Here is an 18,092-nt window from a genome sequence, read left to right as displayed (position 1 = left end):
TGGGGCTGTTGCTAAGCAGGGGATGAGTAAGGGATGGGGTGAAGCTGCTAAGCAAGGGATGAGTGGTAGAGAGGAGGGCTGCTGCCTAGGGTGGGAGGGAGAGAGGATGGATGCTACTGGACAAGGAGCAGAGGGGGGAAAAGATGCAGGACAAACAGCTGGGGGAGGAAAGGAGATGCAGGGAGATTCAGAGCAAGCAGTAGGACTGGGAGAGAAAAGTGCAGGGCAAGTAGTAGAGAGGGAGGAAAACGGGGGGAATGCAGGGCAGAGTGGAGTGGAGTGGGTGGAGAGAAAGGAGGATGCTGGGCAAGGAGCGAGGGAAGAGAAAGAAAGGGATGCTGGACAGGAGAGAAGGGGGTAGTACTTTGCTGGAGCTGTTGCCTCCAGAGGGACGGCCGTACCTAAGCTGCCAAAGAAGGAAGTGTTGTGCTGAAGGAGCCACCTGGGGGAGAGGGGGCGGGAGATAAAATTCTGAATATCTGCCTCAGGGGCAGAAAAAGCCAGTCCTGCACTGCATTCTGGTATATTGAGTTAAAAGTGAAATCATTAATAATGAGTTGCATTACATGATGCATTTCTGACAAGTGAGAGGAATTTAGTCTTTCATCCCAAATGATCTCCTTATGCTGATTACATTTAATGTTATTTTTTCAGATACGTTTTCTGTTGGCTTTAGAAGTTTGCTGTAACATCACTGTGAACTAAATCCACGGTCCTGCATAATTTTGTCACGTTGCTCAGCAATGCAGCTTTCTCTGCAGTGCTGCGTTTGCTGCTCAGTCTGCACTCTCATTAAGCCCCTGCCTTTAAGTGGTCATCTGCTCTCCGAGCGCTGCCCCCTGAGGATTCGGAGGCACGTCAGCTTGACTCTTTTTTCCTGCTCCAGAATCTTGAGGAAGTACCAAGAAAAAAAAGATGGCATCTGTTTGCCTCATAAACACAGGGAGGGCAATTTCCAAAAGCCATTTCCTTAGGCAATTTCCAAGTAGCCCATTTACCAATCTTGCATGTGGTTGAACAGTACTGGTGTTGAGCAGAGGCATTCCTGGGGACGAGGTCAGGGCAAGGAGTAAAACAATGCGTTTCGTTTTATATTTCTAAAACTGTGCTTATTGCTTTAGTCGAGTAAAGTAGGCACAAGTGTCTGTGGGTACTTAAACTGCTGCAAAATCTGTCGGTAAAATGTAGCCCCATAGAGTCTGTGTAGAAACCCCTTATTAGAACAAAGAGGATATTATCTTGCTGGGTCTAATGCAGATGGTGTACTGGTCTTCAATTCCTGCTGTATTAAGAAAATGATGTGCAGGATGTGGTAGAGCTATAGTGGCCATTTTAAGCTGAATGTAATCATTGTAAAGCTACTGCAGGTTGCAGGATACCCAGGGTATGGCGGGCAGAGGGACGTGGCACAAGTGCCAGCGTGAGGCCTTTCTTTCCCCACATCCTCCTGCCCTTGGGAAAAAGTAGAGGACCTTTTGACCTCTGACTGCCCGCCGCTGCCAACCCCCGCACTACTGTAAATGGAAGAATTCCATGAAGCTCCCTTCCTGCACCCACACACCCAACTCAAAACGTGTATCGCATAGGTGGGGTTGCTTTGCTTTCTCTTTTTTTTTTCCCCTCCACAGGCACACTTACACCCCACCACGCAGCCATCAGCCTTTCACCCTTTTCCATCCTGCCTGCCCTTGTGCCGTGCTCTGACCTGCGCACAAATACATTAAACTAAGCTTCACTAGAATTTCTGCCCCACAATAGTGAGGTGGTGAGAACGAAAACAGGAAACAAATTCAAAAGGGCATGGGATAAACACTGTGGATCCCTAAAGACTAGAGGTTGGAACCGAAGGAAAGGGTGCATAGGGGCAACCTGCATGGAGCGGCAGTTACTGCTGCCCTTAAAGAAGGCACGGGGACAGCTACCCTTAACCAATTAGCCTCGATGCTTGTGACACAACTGCAACATTACTGTCTGCTTTGACGGTGGGGGAAAAAGGGGAATTAGATTCAGAAGACAGCCAGTGCTGGGCCCTGACCTTTACAGTCTGGGGTACTGATATGCAGACATTAGGGATAAAGCGCAGGACTGCTTCTAAAGCCAAGTCCAAAAGTAAAGCACGTTTAAGCAGCAGCATCTTATGAATTATCAAATAGGCTGCTCACCCTGTAAAACTGTTGCTAGAGGTAAATTTGTTATGGGTTTGACAGCTGCTTGGTTTTGATTGTAAATATTGGGAGTAACTTGCATGGAACAGCAGTTACTGCCATAAGAAACTTGCTGGGCAGTCCGGATGGACCATTTGGTCTCTTTTTGCCGTCATTACTATGTTACAACATCCTCTAACGATGAAAGCTTCTTTCTTTCATCTCTGCATTCCCATCTGAAGAAAGGGACCTGTGAGGTCTCAAAAAAGCTCATGTGCTGCATGATTTTTGTTGGTTCTTTAAAAGGTCTCAGTGTCTGCTATGACTGTGGTTTTCTCAGGGGACCAATAAGGCTGCCAGAGCTGCAATACAACATGGAAGATTTTCCTTCAGACTGATGATTAGTGGGCATACAGAGTAACCATAGTTTGCAGAGACTCATTTCAAAATCCCCATTTACTGTAATGTAGAACAAATACTTCCTGAAATGAAAGACAGTTCATCACGCTCCGTTATATAAGTGTGGAATATAAGAAATGTTGAGGTTTCCGAGATACAGAGAGGCCCAGAATCCCAGAGCAATTTATTAATGGCACAACTGGCTAATATAGAACTTAACCTCAGTTAAAAAAACAAAACAAAAAAAACCCCTCCAAACCTACCTTTCATTATTAAGGTTTAATTAGTAATAAATGTGATATGTTTAGGAAAAAATAGTTACTAAATAGAGTCAAGTACTGTAGTTGACAGCAAAACCCCAGCATTGAATTGTTAGGTCCAATGTGCTTGAGTGTATGTCATGGTCTATTAATTTAAATTCATGTTCCAGGAATAAAGTGAGAGGGCTTACATGACAAAAATATATTCTAGCAACAGCATGAAGCAAAAAAAAAAAAAAAGATACCGGTTACCTAGTAACCAGTGCTGCAAGAGGGAAGAAAAAGATGCCAGTATGGTCTTTCTCAAGAAAGAGAGAAAAAAATAAGCATAAAATAAGAGGTAAGGAACAAAGGAACCAAATCAGAATACAAAATCCACATAATAAAGCCGTGATTTGATTTAATAATGAATTTTCTTAACGTGCAAGGGTCGCAAGTTTGGTTGCCTGCTCCAGACAAAGATGCAGCTAGCTGTAGTTGTGCTAGCAAAAGAAGAGAACATTCTCAGCACAGAACAGCATTCATAGAAAGAAACCTTCTTCTCTGCAGATGCTTCAGGCAGATATTGTGCAAACCAGATCCTCAGCTGCTAATATTACAGAGAGGTCTGTAGCTTGCACCACTAGTTTATAGATAACCGGAATACATTAGTTTGGTATATTCAGCTTTTGATCTTAAATGAAATCTTTGATGATTGTGTGGACAAACGCTGATACATTTTCTTTCCAGGATTTTTTTCATATCCAGCTAGTTCAAATAGCAATTGTAACTGTGTAATAAAGGTATTTACTGCACGATAAGAGCTTTACCTTATGTACTGTTTTTAACTGCTTATCACACCTTTTGCAGCGTGGTAGATGTGGTTTTCACAGCTGCCTATGTAATGTGGTAGTGGGCAAGCACAAATACTCTGTCCCGAACACCCATTCCACTTTGCACCCCAAAGACAAGCAAAGAGGCAGACGGTGATAAACCAACTAAAATGCTCACTCACTTGAGTACTCCAGCAGATAAAGACAAGGCAAAAGGAAGGAAATGGTAAGGATAAGACAAATAATAAATTGCACACGCAGAACTCAGTCTTTTCTCACCTTCTCCTTAAGCACCAATATATCCTCCATGCCTGGGTCCAGTGGCTCTCCCACCCTCCTTGCATCACTGACATTGAGGGGCTGTGAAAGCCTGGCTTTTATACTTTTCTAGGGGGATGGTGTTTCTAGCAATATTTTGTGGGTCTCACTGAGTTCAAAAACCATTTTTGTTTTCCATGCAAGAAAGTGTTATTGCTTGGGAAGCAAGATGCCATGCAATATTTATGAATCTCAGATAGGTACATAGCAAGAAACCAGACTTTTTTTTAAAGTGATAATTTTGGTAAGTCATCGATGGTAACAGAATGGACTTAAAACAGCTTGTGCTTTGGGCCAGTAATTACTTGCATAAACGGTTTTTGATATTTGTTTATATTAAAACCTTTTAAAAAATCAGACTTTTTTTTTTTCAGTTAAACAGATCTGATGATTAAACAAATGCAAAAGCTTACTGATGCTAAAGTGAACTTACAACCTTCTGAGGTCTGGCTCTTTTAAACTTTCACTTGCCAATGGACAATAAATAGCTTATGGTGTGTTCTTTGAGAATTCAGTGGCTAGTTTATACCACAGGGAAGGCAATTCTGGTTCTAGAGTGCAGCAAGTCGATCAGGTTTTCAGGATATCCATAATGAATATGCATGGAATGCAATGCAAACAGTATAGGCAAATGCATCTCATGAATACTCTATGTGGATATCTTGAAAAGCTGACTGGCTTGTAGCACTCGAGGACCATAGCTGCCAACCCCTGGTTTATACAGTATCCAATTGCACGAGCTTTTATATGTGGAATTGAAAAAATAGCATACAAGACAGAGAATTGCATACACCACAAAGAGAGATGAGCACATTGTGAAATGTTTCAAAATTTAAGACAAATTAGTAACAGGATTAGTAAATTCCTTAACTTGTAAAATAACTGGACAAACTGAACAGTGTCCAAATTTATAATGTCCAGTTACTGCAAAGGTAGGGAACTCTTCCTGAAGTGCCACAAATGGGTCTGGTTTTCAGGACATCCATAATGAATGTGCATGAAATGTATTTGCATGCACTGCCCCCATTGTATGCAAATATATGCCATGCATATTCATTCTGAATGTCCTGAAAACCAGACCGGTTTGTGGCACTCCATGACTGGAGTGGCTTACCCCTGATTAATAGTGTCCAACTACATTGATAATTGTACAAAATACTGGAAGAACGGATGACAACCAGCTCTTTGATCCTCTGGTTCTGAGTATGTACAGTGTGGATACTATCAGGGAGGCACTTATTATATAACTGTATGTCCATGAATAATCTTACTGATTATTGAATGCCATAATACACAAGTGACACCATCCATGTTTTGTGGAAAGTTGTTTGATTGTAATAACACAGCTCAATCAGAGAGCAGAGCCCTTTTTATAAGATTGATCCACACATCAATGAAGTAGCTGTCTATATTGGATTTTCATTCTTGTAACCACTTTGGGCTTAATTTGTAAAGGTGGGTTATCAAGACCCACTAAAATTATTTGAAAAGATAACAGCTTTGTAGAAGGTAAGATTCTAGCTCTATCACGCTGCATGTATTTATTTATTTATATGGATTTGTTACCCATATTTATGAGTAAGAAATTCACCAAAGGTGGAATACAACATATTAGAGTGGTAACATTCAGTGAGAGACTAGTAAGTGTAGCACCTTGACAATTCTAGGCTGAAGGAGAAGTGGGTGGTAGGGAGCTAAATATGGAAAAATACATATTGAACACAACAGCTCAGTAAAATACACATTTGAGTAACATACACAACAATAGAACAGCTGGGGGCAGGGGTGGGAGGTAGGGGAATTGGATTCAGATGGTAACCTAGATGGGCCCTAATGTTTATGGTCTGGAGTACTGATATGCAGACATAAGGGAAAAAGTACCGGACTGCTTCTACGGCCAAGTCCAAAAGGAAAGCAAGTCAAGTAGCACCGCCTGAATGTTCAAGAAGGCTCCTCACCCAGTAAAAAAAATGTTGCTAGCAGTAATTTTATGTATTTGACAGTTGCTTGGTTTTTGATTGTAACTTGGGGGTAACTGCACTGACTACCCTTAAGAGAAACTTGGGCGTAACTTGCACGACACCATAAGACAAGTCTCCTACCATGAAAAGTCTCAAAACCCTCAAAAGCAACCCAAAGGGATATCCCAACTAGCTAGTGAGTAGACTGGAAGGAAGACCGCCCCAACCCTGGTCAGGACCAACAAGCTGGGTTAGCCTGCCTTTAATGACTGGGCCTGTAAAACAACAAAAGGTAAACTTAACACCTCTGCACTCTGTGCTAACACAAAGGGACTGCCTCCTGAGTTCACTGTGAAGAGCCTCTAAATAGAATTCCAAGGGGACGACCATTCCAGACTCCACAGAAGGAGGAGCTGTATTTGTGTGGTACCTCCCACTACTCTAACCATCTCTCTCTAGCTAAAACAGAGACTCAACCAGGTCTTAATGGTGACGTGACCCTAGGGTCCATCACAGAAGTAACATAGCAATGATGGCAGAAAAGGACCAAATGTTCCATCCAGTCTGCCCAGCAAGCTTTTTGATACAAATATTGTGTTCAAGCTACTGAGGTGAAAGTTAATTTTTATAGTAAAAAATTGGAAGATTTAGACAAACATTTTGCAAGGATTGAAAATATTCAGAGTAATTTGGTTCAAAGTGAAAATATCTTTGCAAAGAAACCGGAGACTATTGAAAGCTCTAACAAATTTAAATCTCAAAATATAAAATTTTCCTGTTATTAAGTATGTTACTCCAGTAGACTTATTCAATAAGGGGTCGATTTTAAGACTCGCCCATGGTTCCCAGCCAATTTGGATGCGCCGATTTCATAACATGCGTGTGCATGTTATAAAATCCAGTTCCCGTATGCACGTGCGCTGGATTTTAATATCCGTGCGTATGTGCAGGCGGATGGGCTGTTCTGCATACGGGGGGGGGGGGGGGGTGAATTTTTGAAATTGCACACAGCGACACAACTTGCCTTTTTCCAAGTTTCCTACACCCCTACCTGGCCTTCCAATCTTTTCCCCTTTCCTCCCTGACCCCTAACTCTTCTAAATTTTTTTGTCTTTTTACTTACGTGCTCTAACGAGCAGACGTAAGTTCTGCGTGCCAGCTGGCAGCCAGCGCCACTTCCCTGGTACAGGGCCTAATGGCTGCTGTCCTGGCCGGCCCCTTTTTCCCTTGGCTGGCATTTCTGTGCATACCGGAGTTTATGCGTGTGGCCGGGTCATGCGCACAAACCCTGAAATTTACACGCGTAGTAGCCCTTTTAAAATCCAGGCTTAAATGTGTTTCTGAGACTTTAAAATTTCCTTTTGAAATGGTGCCACTTATACTTCTGGGAATAGGGGAACTGTGGTAGAGAACAAGCACAAAATCTTAGTCTTAATCTTACTTGCTTTTTAGGAAAAAACTGAAGAAGTTAAAATGGCTGGAAGAGGGATGCTTTTGGTTTTTTCCCTTTCCACATGATTGGGACTCTTCTAAGATTTGTCTTTCGTAACAGATTGGCAGAGTTTTGTTTTTTTTAACTTTATTTACAATTTTCAAAAATTACAGTAAGCATAAATTATGCTCCCCAGAAAATAAGAGCTATTAACTCAAGAAATATATATAAAAAGAAAAATAATACAAAGTACAATCGATCAATCTATTAGCCCAAATAACAAAGATCCCAAGTGGGAGGAGAGGAAAGAGAGAGACAAAATAAAAGGAATACAATACAATTATAGTGCATTGTTTGTAAGAAACATTTTCTAATAATATTGCTTTCACTCACAAAGAAGCAGTAATAACCTGAGACTTATTCTCAGACTTATTCTCAGAAATAACCTGAGACTTATTCTCAATAAAAGCTTTTAACTGAAAGTGTTCACAATAAGCATACATATTACCAGAATAGTGAACTATAGACTTACAGGCTGACGCTATATCGTGCGCTAAGCCTAGTGCACAGGCTACCAAGCTCTTGGACGTATGTTTTGGACGCGCTATGCTAACACCTGATGAAATAAGGGGATTAGCATGTCCAAAAAGTGCATCTAAACCAGCATGTAGTTAATAGCACTCATCACATGTAAATGCATATAGATGAGTCTTATTAGCTATTACTCCTGATGCAAAAAATCACTAGGCACTCATCATGCGCATGTTTTAACACGGAAAACTTAATGCCAGCTTCAGGGCTAGCGTTAAGTCTTTACGTGCTCTGAGCCATCTAAAAAAAAAATCCCTCAAAGTCAGAAAATGCCCAAAATATTGATTTTCTGTGATTCCTCCTACTTAGTATCATCCCGATACTAATTGGGAGGAACCACAGGAAGCAGCATGAAAAAATAAAAGTTTGCCAGCTGTCGGAATAGGGAAACGGATGCCCATTAATTGAGCGTCTGTTTTCCTAACCGGAGCACTGCCACTTCTCCTGGGCGCCCAATGCCATGGATGCTCTAGGGACGCACAGTTTATCCCTAGTACGTCCTTTTTAACATGACCCCTCACTTAAATTAATGTATCGCGCACCCAGGAGAGGTGGCTCGGCGCGCGTTAGGAGAGCAGGCGCTCGATCATGAGGGCCCGTTTTACGCAAGCCAATATTGCTTCTGCCTGTTAGGGTATCTTAAAGAAAAGGTATCCCCAATCCCGATAACAGCATATCTAAGCTGGAGCAAAGCCTTCCTCTGCACCTTAGTCTGCTTAGACAATGTCTGGAAAGACCCAGACCTTATGCCCATGAATAAAAAATGTCTATTAGAAACAAATAACCGCAGAATCAAATTTTTCTCCCCCTCAGAGGAACAGGTAACCAGTAAGCTGGCACAATCTTCAATAACTTCAGTCGATTGTTCCAAAAAGTTTGTCAAATTCAAACTAGCAGAAGGTTCTGTTTCACCAGATTCCCCTCTAACTCCTTTTCTTAGAAGGCAAATAGTAAAGTTTAGTTACAGAAGGAAGGGAATCTTCTTAAATCCCAAGCCCTTCTTTCAGGTATTTTTTTTTTAATAATTCCAAAGGAGATCAGAGTGGGCATCTAGGAGAGTTGAAAAAACCGCAAATTTAATAATCTAGATTTATTTTCTAGTATCTCAAGCCTCCCATATATTGACAAGCTATCTTTAATAGAATATTTTGGGACTCCAAAGATTCAATTCTCTGGTCTTGATGGATAGAAGTAGATTGTACTGAATGTAATTGTCCCCTTGTACCTTCCAGAGAAAAAAAAAAAGTCAGAAAGCTGTTTACTCACTGTTTTTTCAAGGCAATAATGGCTTTCCAGACGTCTTCTAAAGTTAGAGTCAGGTTTAATGAGGCTGGACTTCCAAGGGTCAGTTGGACCCACAAAAGCAGAAACCTCATAAGCTGGTGGTACATTAACACCAGAACCAGAAAAAAACAGTTCTAGGAGGTCTAGAAAACCCAGACCCTAGAGCCTGAGGAGGCAGTAGGTGATAATCCAGGCTCCAAAGATGTTTCAAGCTCAGGTAGATTAACTGCCATCTCCTTAGCAGAATCTACAACCAGCACAGCACCTGATGTTGACTGCTCCATGGCACCAAAAATACTAGGAATAGTTGCTTGCGAGGAAGAAGAGGGAAGGAGAGGGATGCAGCCAACCTTTCCTCTTAACCATTGCAAAAAGGAGGAGGAAAAAAATGGACCTGGATTGTCAAAAACTTGCAAACAAGCGAATCCTGCTATGGAGAAATCCTTGTCTAAGCGTGCACCAGCGGCAGCGCACAACAAGACACCTCCTTTTGATGGCAGCTTGGCCCTTCCTCCTGACGTCAGATGCGGCAGCTGGGGGAGCCTCAAGCTGAGTGGAGCACAGAGCAGGAACAGGTGGAGTTCTCCCCACTCCTCCGAGATTGGCATTGTTTCATGGTCAGAAACTTTGGGTATATCCTGATATTTCAAGGTCTTCTCAGGAATGTAGAAAAAAATTCCAGAGGTTTTGGCACCAAGGGCCTGAATTTAAAAGCCACATGCAACTCCTGGGAGATGCGTGCATGGCCGGGCCGTGTGCGCATCGAGTGTATTTTCAAAATTACCTGGATACGCGTGTATCTCCCAGTACATGCAGAAGTGCTGGGCTGCAAAAAAGGGGCGGGGCGGGGCAGGGTCGGCCAGGCAGCACACGCCAGCAGCCGGCCGGCATGCGGAACTTACTCCTGCTCCGTGGAACGGGTAATTTCAGGAACAAAAAAAATTAGGGTAGGTAGGTGGGGTTTAGAGGTTGGGGAAGAGGGAGGAAGGAGCGGGTTAGGGAGGGAACTGTGGTAGGACCTACTTGCATCGCTGCACGGTTTTTACAAAGATTCCTCCCCTTGCATGCGCAAGTGGGGCACCCATGAGCACATGCGGATGCCAATCTAAAACCGGGCACGCACGTGTGTGTGGGTAGCAGATTTTATAACATGCGTGCAGTGACATGCACATGTTATAAAATCAGCAAGTCCATGTGCGCGCACCGGGAGCCACATGCATGTGGACGTGCGCACATGTCTTTAAAAATCCACTTTTATGTGAGCAATTCATTTTGGGGCGGATTTTAAAAGGCCTGCGCGCGTAAATCTTTCCGGATTTACGCACACAGGGCCCTCGCGCACCGGCGCGCCTATTTTGCATAGGCCGCCGGTGCGCGTAAAGCCCCGGGACGCGCATAAGTCCCAGGGCTTTCGAAAAGGGGCGGGAGGGGGCGTTCCCGAAATGACGCCGGCCTGGGGGCGTGGTCGAGGCCTCCGGACCAGCCCCCGGGACCGGAGGACGGAGCGGGGCTGCCGGCCAGCATGCGCAAATACGCCTGCTGAAAGCAGGCGTAACTTTGCCGACAAAGGTAAGGGGGGGTTAGATAGGGCCCAGGGGGGTGGGTTAGGGAGGGGGAGGTGGGGGGAGGTGGGGGGAGGGCGAAGGAAAATTCCCTCCGAGGCCGCTCTGAAATCGGAGCGGCCTCGGAGGGAACAGGCAGCGCGCACTGGGCTCGGCGCACGCAGGTTGCACAAATGTACACCCCCTTGCGCGTGCCGACCCCGGATTTTATAAGATACGCGCGGCTACGCGCGTATCTTATAAAATCCAGCGTACTTTTGTTCGCGCCTGGTGTGTTTTTTAAAGATCTACCCCTTTGCGTTTATCCCTGCAAATGCATTGTAAATAATTCAAATGTGAAGTACATTTATTTTGAACCATCACAACTGAGATTTTTTTTTATTTTCGTTGATTGCTCACCTGTAATTAGATATCTGGCTTACGAATAGATGTAAACCACAAATTACACAACCTTGTTGGTCCTCTCTATAATATACTCATAAACAACCAACAGAGGTCTATAGAGTGGATATGTACACTGATGTCCAGTATCACTTGTATGAGCTGAAACCATACATTGGTTATAGCTTCAATATACCACCCAACTCAGTGGTATTTATGTAATATAATTTTTTATATCATTAATATCATTTGTGAACGTCTTTTTTGTGATGAATGAATTATCTAAAGATCGCTGTCTCCTACATGGTCACCCTAGATCGTGTATTGCTATCCAAAAGGTTTTTTACACTTATCTAGTCTCCGTATTGGATGCCATCATCTCATTTTGAACCCATACAACTTCTGCGAAAATGGAGCCGTCTGCCCGACACTGTCAGTGTTTTGACGAAAACAGTCTTCTTCAGGGACTAGGAGAGCCGTATTAAGACAAGTCTAGAATTTAAAAATGTTTAAAAAACCAGTGCCACCATAATTTGTGTACATTCTGTGCTTTTTACTTACATTTATGACGTCTTGTTCACTTATAGCAAGTTAGGTCCATTAGGACAATATAGAACTGCCCACAGTCTCGCTCTGAAATGAAGATAGGTAGTTGGTCCCTTTAACGTTTAAATAACACAGAGTGATTTAGATACGCCGTCCGACAGATAAATGGCGTGCTATGAGTGAACAAGACGTCATAAATGTAAGTAAAAAACACAGAATGTACACAAATTATGGTGGCACTGGTTTTTTAAACATTTTTAAATTCTAGACTTGTCTTAATACGGCTCTCCTAGTCCCGGAATGGATGCCCGTGCACGGGCATCCATTCCGGCGGGGGCCGTGCATTCAACCAGGCAGAGGCTCCCTCTGCCTGGATGAATGGCCGTGCGATTTCAGCGCTCAAGGCAGTCACGGCATGTGACTGCCTTGAGCGCTGAAATCGCACGGCCATTCCTTCACTGCCGTGCATTCATCCAGGCAGAGGGAGCCGGAGGCCGTTTTCGCCGCTGGCTCCCTCTGCCCGGATCCCGCCGCCCGTCTGAGACTATTGCGCGTCCACCCGCCCCTGCCGCCGCCGCCGCTTGGAACAGGCGCCCACCCGCCCGCGGCCTAGATTTTACATGTGACCACTCACTCCCCGGCTCCCGCCGCCGCCCGCCTGGACCCACGCGGCCCTCCGACAGGTATTTAAAAATTTTTATTTTTTTTTCTGACAGGTTTTTATGTGTCCCACAGCATTACATTTTCTCGATCATCTCTGTATCGCTTTTATTTTTATTGTGTTTTATTGTGTTTCAGTATTTTAAGTGGTGTCGATGGGTTTGCTACAAGACTCACAGTCCTAACACCTACTAGGGGGAGGCGGTAAACTAACACATTAAGGCCGCGGCAAAACAGCGGGTTACTAAGGAGATAATATCAGCGCCCGTTACAGTATCGGAGGGGAATAGCTAATTCCTTCATTATACAGCTAATTCGTTCATTTACATATCATCTACATGCTGGGTGCGGAAAGGGTTATGTGTCTATTTTAGGAAGCGCTAAGGACGCGTGAACTGGAGACTGTATCGCTGGATGGCCTTACTCGTCTGTATTGTGCGCTCCCAGCACATTACAGACGGGAAATCTTCAACCGCACGTTACTGTATCAACCTGATAGTAAGGGCAAAGGGCCGTCGACGCCATTTTGATTACTGGCAGCCGACTGCGCTTTGCCCTTACTATGTCACAGGGGCTACTGCCGCCATTGGTCGACCCGAGTGACATAGTGAGGGCAAAGGGCCGTCGGCGCCATTTTGACTACTGGCAGCCGACAGCCCAAGTCCAGGAGATCGCTCCCGGACCGCTCCTGGACCCCCGCTGGACCAGCAGGGACTTTTGGCAGGTCTTGGGGGGTCAGGAGGGTGGGGGGTTGTAGTAAATTAATTTTGGAGGTCTTGGGGGGCGTCAGGAGGGTGGGGGGTTTTATTAGATTTTTACTTTTTTATTAAAGTTTTGTCTGCGAGCCAGATGCAGCCATCAAAAGAGCCACATCTGGCTCGCGAGCCATTGGTTCCCGACCCCTGCTCTATAGTCCTCGGTTGGTTGTTTAAGAATAGATGTGACAGCAACTCTTTCAGCTTTTTCTTTTCTTGTTGCATCGTTAAATTTCACTCTCCTCCCCCTATTTTCTTGCAAAAAGAGTATTATTGTAATTTATGTTTATTTGAATATTTTGTTCATATTATCTTGGTTTTTCTGTAATAAGACTTCTTGTGTTAACTTATTAAAATTGCAATACAATAGATTGTTTTAGCATGCAAAATCGATAAATTGCTTGTATTAGTTTGTACATGCAGTTATGATACTACTTTTTATATACGATCATGTAATTAAGTTTTAACACATGTATTGTTCTCTAATTGCCATCTCCCACCCAGACTTGGTTAGTCTGAGAGTCAAGTTATGCTAAGGAATTTTCTGCAGTTGCTCTTTGTTTCTTCTCTGTTCCCCTTCCCCGTTATTTTCCCTGTTATTATATACGTTCAAACTTTTGTTAGAATGTAAACCGGTATGATGTCCCCTCTAATACCGGTATAAAAACATTTTTTAAATAAATAAATGCATGCATATTCTTATGCAGAATAGCTCAACTATATTTATTTATTTATTTTTAATTTTTATGTACCGAAATTCCAGTATGAGATACAAATCAATCCGGTTTACATAGAACAGCAAATCGCCCTGGGCATACATGCCCGACCAAGGCTTTTTATATAAAACAGTAAACAGTGAGTCTCCAAAACTTTACATATAACGATTAAACAGTGAGTCTCAAAATAACAATTAATGATAATAATTACAATTAATAATTAAACAGCAAAAATTGCCTGGGGCTGTAGGTGCATGCTTAAGGCTTTTTCTTAAAATTGAACTATATATCCATCTATATAATGTTTTCTGAAATGAATAATGTTGAGTGGCTATACTTAATTTTCAAGTGAACCAAAACAAAAACTTAAAAAAGTAAGTATATCTAGCATTCTGATTTTGAGTGACTAATATCTAGTTAGTTATGTTGTTGTAACATCCTCTTAAACTAGTTCTTTTTTAATTGGTAACTTCTAAAGAAAAAAAATAGCACATTTTAGTTTTATTCCCAATACCTGCAGTAAATATCCATCTTTAAAAAAAATGCACTGTGGGGCTTATCTAGTAACTGCCTCAATGGAAAGCCATGTTTAAATCTGCTGTCCAGCAGAGTATAATTATAGTAACAGTAGGGAATCATGTTAGATAGGGATCCTATAGTCTCCTCTGTCTAAAAATGGCTTACTGCAGTTTCTTGTGTTTTTATGTTGCTGTTGCTTCTTGGAAGCTTGATGTGGCCTTATCACTCTGTACACATTGTCTTTATCTTCTTCTCTTTTCAGCCCTTTACTATTCCAAGTGATTGAGAGTGTAGCGGTTCAACAGCTAGTCCAGCATTTAGCCCCCCTCCTCATGTCATGTTACACATAGGATGAGCTTCGACTTCTGACTACTGTGCAGGGCAACCCCTGCTGTTGCATGATCAATGCTGAAGGATTCAGTCTTGTAGATTTCCCATTTATCTGTCATCCAAAGAGGAAGAACAGAGTAGCCCAGAGAGTCATCCAAGAGAGAATAGAGGAGGCAATAAAGAAAATGCACATCAAAACCTTCATTTTCCACAGAAGTAACATATTTCTTGTAAAGAAGTTTGTCAAGATTAGTGTGTGTTAATGTTTTTGAAAGAAAAAACATTAGAATTGGTTAAACAAAGCTAGAAATCAGACCTTCTTACCTAATCCTTCCATCCTTCTTCCTAAACGTGATTGTGTTGGAAATTTTCTGTTAACCCTGCATATTTTTATATTGCAGTGATCCACCATCTTTCAACGAAGGAGCGTCGTATTCGAGCAATAAAAGAAATGGCTCGCATTTTGAGAGTTGGAGGCCAGATAATGATCTACGTGTGGGCTATGGAGCAAAAACGAAGAAAATTTGAAAAGCAGGACATTTTTGTCCCTTGGCATCCTGCACCTCCTCTTTTAACCATGAGCAATAATTCTGCTCATGCAGTGAAAGAGCCAATGAATTACAAGCACAGAAAGCAGACTTTTAATAATCAGCATTCAAGAAGCATAGCTAGTACCTCAGAAATGCACAGAAAGGAAAGACGTTCATCCTTCATGGGAGAAAAAGAAACATTAAACGCCTCATTTGAAAAATCCCTGCGGTTGAGTTTTTCAAGATCACTTGATTCAGTATTAGACTTCAGTAGTGGTGGCAGTCAGCAGCCCCACCATGAGCCAAGTACATTTCATGAGTACAGTATTCAGCTGAATGAATTATGTGGAGAACAGCTTTTTGAACAAAGTAAAGGAGAAGGTTTTATGAAACATGTTGTTGGCTTGTTTCCAAGTTATAGCCAGTGTCCTGAGTACGATGCTGTAAGAGCAGATTCAGAATTGGAGTCATCAGACCCACGTTCCTATGCTTTTAGAAGCAGTAGTACAGAATTAGGGAGTGACATTGTACATCCTCATTGTGTGGAAGTAATTCGTGATTGCAGTAAAGTGTCTTTACCTGACCTGGTTTCCCACCACAAAGGAGTAGCTGTCAGAAAACAGCCAAAACCCAATTCCCTCCTTAAACAAACAGATTTCTACAAACAGTTGAACAAAAGCAGAAGAGACAGATCTCTACAGGGTTCTGGCAATGAATTTGACTTGTGTGTTCAGAATGAGCAGGAATCAGTGAACTCCAATGGTGCTTGTCTTCGGTATTATCATGTGTTTAGAAAAGGAGAACTTGTTCAACTTATAGAGCAGCATATTCCTGAGCTACATGTTGTGGAAGAGTACTGTGACCATGCTAACTGGTGCGTAATTGCAGAAAGAGTTCAAGTCTGGAATATCTAGGCTTCCATTTACACTGATGCTGTTCCTAAGAATTACATCAGCTGGAACATTTTATTTCTTTTTATACAATTTCTGTGATGACATTACTATTGGCACTTCTAGAAACATACTTTTTATTTGTAGCTGTATATTGATATTTTTTAAGTGTGATATTTGCTTTTTAAATTATTACAAATATAAAAGAAATCTGAAACCATTTGTTATTTTCAGATTGTTCCAGTATTGATGTTTGAAAAATGTATTATAGAGAATCTTGCTCTGCCAGGTTTTATACGGGTATAAAATGCCTTATACCATTCATAATAAATTATTTTAATGTTTATGCCATTGTTTTGTTTTACTTTTAAATTTACTTTTGCATTAAATGTTCTGTATTTTTATGACTCCTGCAGTTCCTTATAATTTAATTATAAGGATGCCTTAGAAACAGGACATGAGCCAGATTAGAATGGCAAACAATGAATTTATTTGGCTTTTCTGGAGCAGCATTTCTAATTTATTGTATAGGTTCTTTTTAAATTTAAAATAAAATAAAATTGCCTTTGTGGTGGCAATAATGAATGAGACTGAAATGGTTCCTTTTTTTTTTTTTTTAAGAACTGTCTCACTGCAAAGGATGCTTTATATCCAATCTTCTGTTCCAGAAAAAAAAAGAAATATAATAGTATTTTTTCAAGACACTAAAATAAATTCAAGTGCTCTGCAAATATTCATCTTTTGAGAAATGCCTTTGGAAATGTTGGAGGAAGGTGATCTACAGGAGGATGTCCGGTACCCTTAAAATGAAGGGTATGTTAAACATGAAATATTTGAAAGTGGAATCTGTGTAAAATCTAGTCACCTAAAAGGAAATAAGCTATAGACTAGAGGCTGCTGTTATAACTCCTGTAATGAAAAAGGTCAAGTGTATTATATTACTTATAGTTGCAGCACAGATATGCTGGTTGATGTTATACACCAATTTGAGAATTATTATGAAAATCGATAATGCCTGGGCTGTCCCAAGCTCTGAGTGGCAGTGCTGCCAACTGCAGTGAGGAAGATCTAGGTTTGGTTCCTGGGTCCAGCTTCTGTTCCCCAAGCTGGCTGGAGCTATAGAGTCAGTCTTCACAGCCCCTGAGTGAGGAGGGAAGACTGATGATGATGATTACTGGACAAACTTTGAGGGGGGGGGGGGGGGAGTGCATGTGTCCAACTAAGTTTGGGACTTAGCCAGACAAACAACATGATCTAAAATTTCCCATGAGCTGAATACCACCCATTTATCCAGCTAAGTAGTTAACCAGATAAAACTTAGCTGAATAGCTTAGGGGCGGAGTTAAGTTATCCAGCTTAAGGCCTGATTCATCAAGCCATTTTCCCATAGAGACCGTGCATCAAGCCCTAAATTAGCTGGCTAACTTTAGGGCTGCATGAAACTAAGTTCTAGAGTTAGCAGGATAAACTTACCTGGCTAACTTCCTGTTATGTGGGTATATAGAGCAGTGCTGCCACAACACTGAATATCTGACATAAGTTAGCCAGATGCACCTCCACTGAATATTGCCCCCAGGGTGTACACATACTTGGTTCAAGAAAGATCTTTGGCCCTAGGCAAGGAGTATCACTACAATGATCAGGGTACGTGAGGTATTAAAAAAAAAAAATTAGGGGAAAAATCCAGGTTAGTTGTGAATAGAGGCTAATAATGCCATTGCCCAATAGAAGGCTGTTGCAATAGAGATGGAAGCCCAAAAGAAGTGAGAGGAAATTACTAGGCCATAAATTGAAATAAGTGCAATATCTGTTAACATATAGTGCTAAAGAGATGGTGTTCAGTCTTTGCTAAATTGTTCAGCAGATTTTATAGTGAAGGTTCTTTCATATTATTTCCTGTGAAATTCCTTTTTCTCTAATCAATTTGCCCAGCTCCTAGAAGCATGACCAAGCAGTTAAATATTAAAATATCCTATGCAAATGATGTAACAATGAGTTTTGG

The 18,092-nt window shown here is 42.0% G+C and overlaps 1 protein-coding gene across 5 annotated transcripts in view; it reads left to right on the top strand.

The window, feature by feature from the left end:
* Positions 1 to 16,633, top strand: part of LOC115092122 (probable tRNA methyltransferase 9B) — a 77,828-nt gene extending 61,195 nt beyond the window's left edge. For all 5 annotated transcript variants that reach the window (XM_029602686.1, XM_029602682.1, XM_029602683.1 and 2 more), the window contains one exon: positions 15,072 to 16,633. In XM_029602686.1, the coding sequence (XP_029458546.1) occupies positions 15,072 to 16,114 (1,043 nt within the window). In that variant the 3' untranslated portion in view covers positions 16,115 to 16,633. The remainder of the gene's footprint in view (positions 1 to 15,071) is intronic.
* Positions 16,634 to 18,092: the final 1,459 nt, after the last annotated feature.

This window comes from Rhinatrema bivittatum, chromosome 5, assembly GCF_901001135.1.
Source record: "Rhinatrema bivittatum chromosome 5, aRhiBiv1.1, whole genome shotgun sequence".
Taxonomy (NCBI): domain Eukaryota; kingdom Metazoa; phylum Chordata; class Amphibia; order Gymnophiona; family Rhinatrematidae; genus Rhinatrema; species Rhinatrema bivittatum.
The sequence above is the reverse complement of the archived record's forward strand: the minus strand, read 5'-3'. Positions and strand labels throughout refer to the sequence as shown.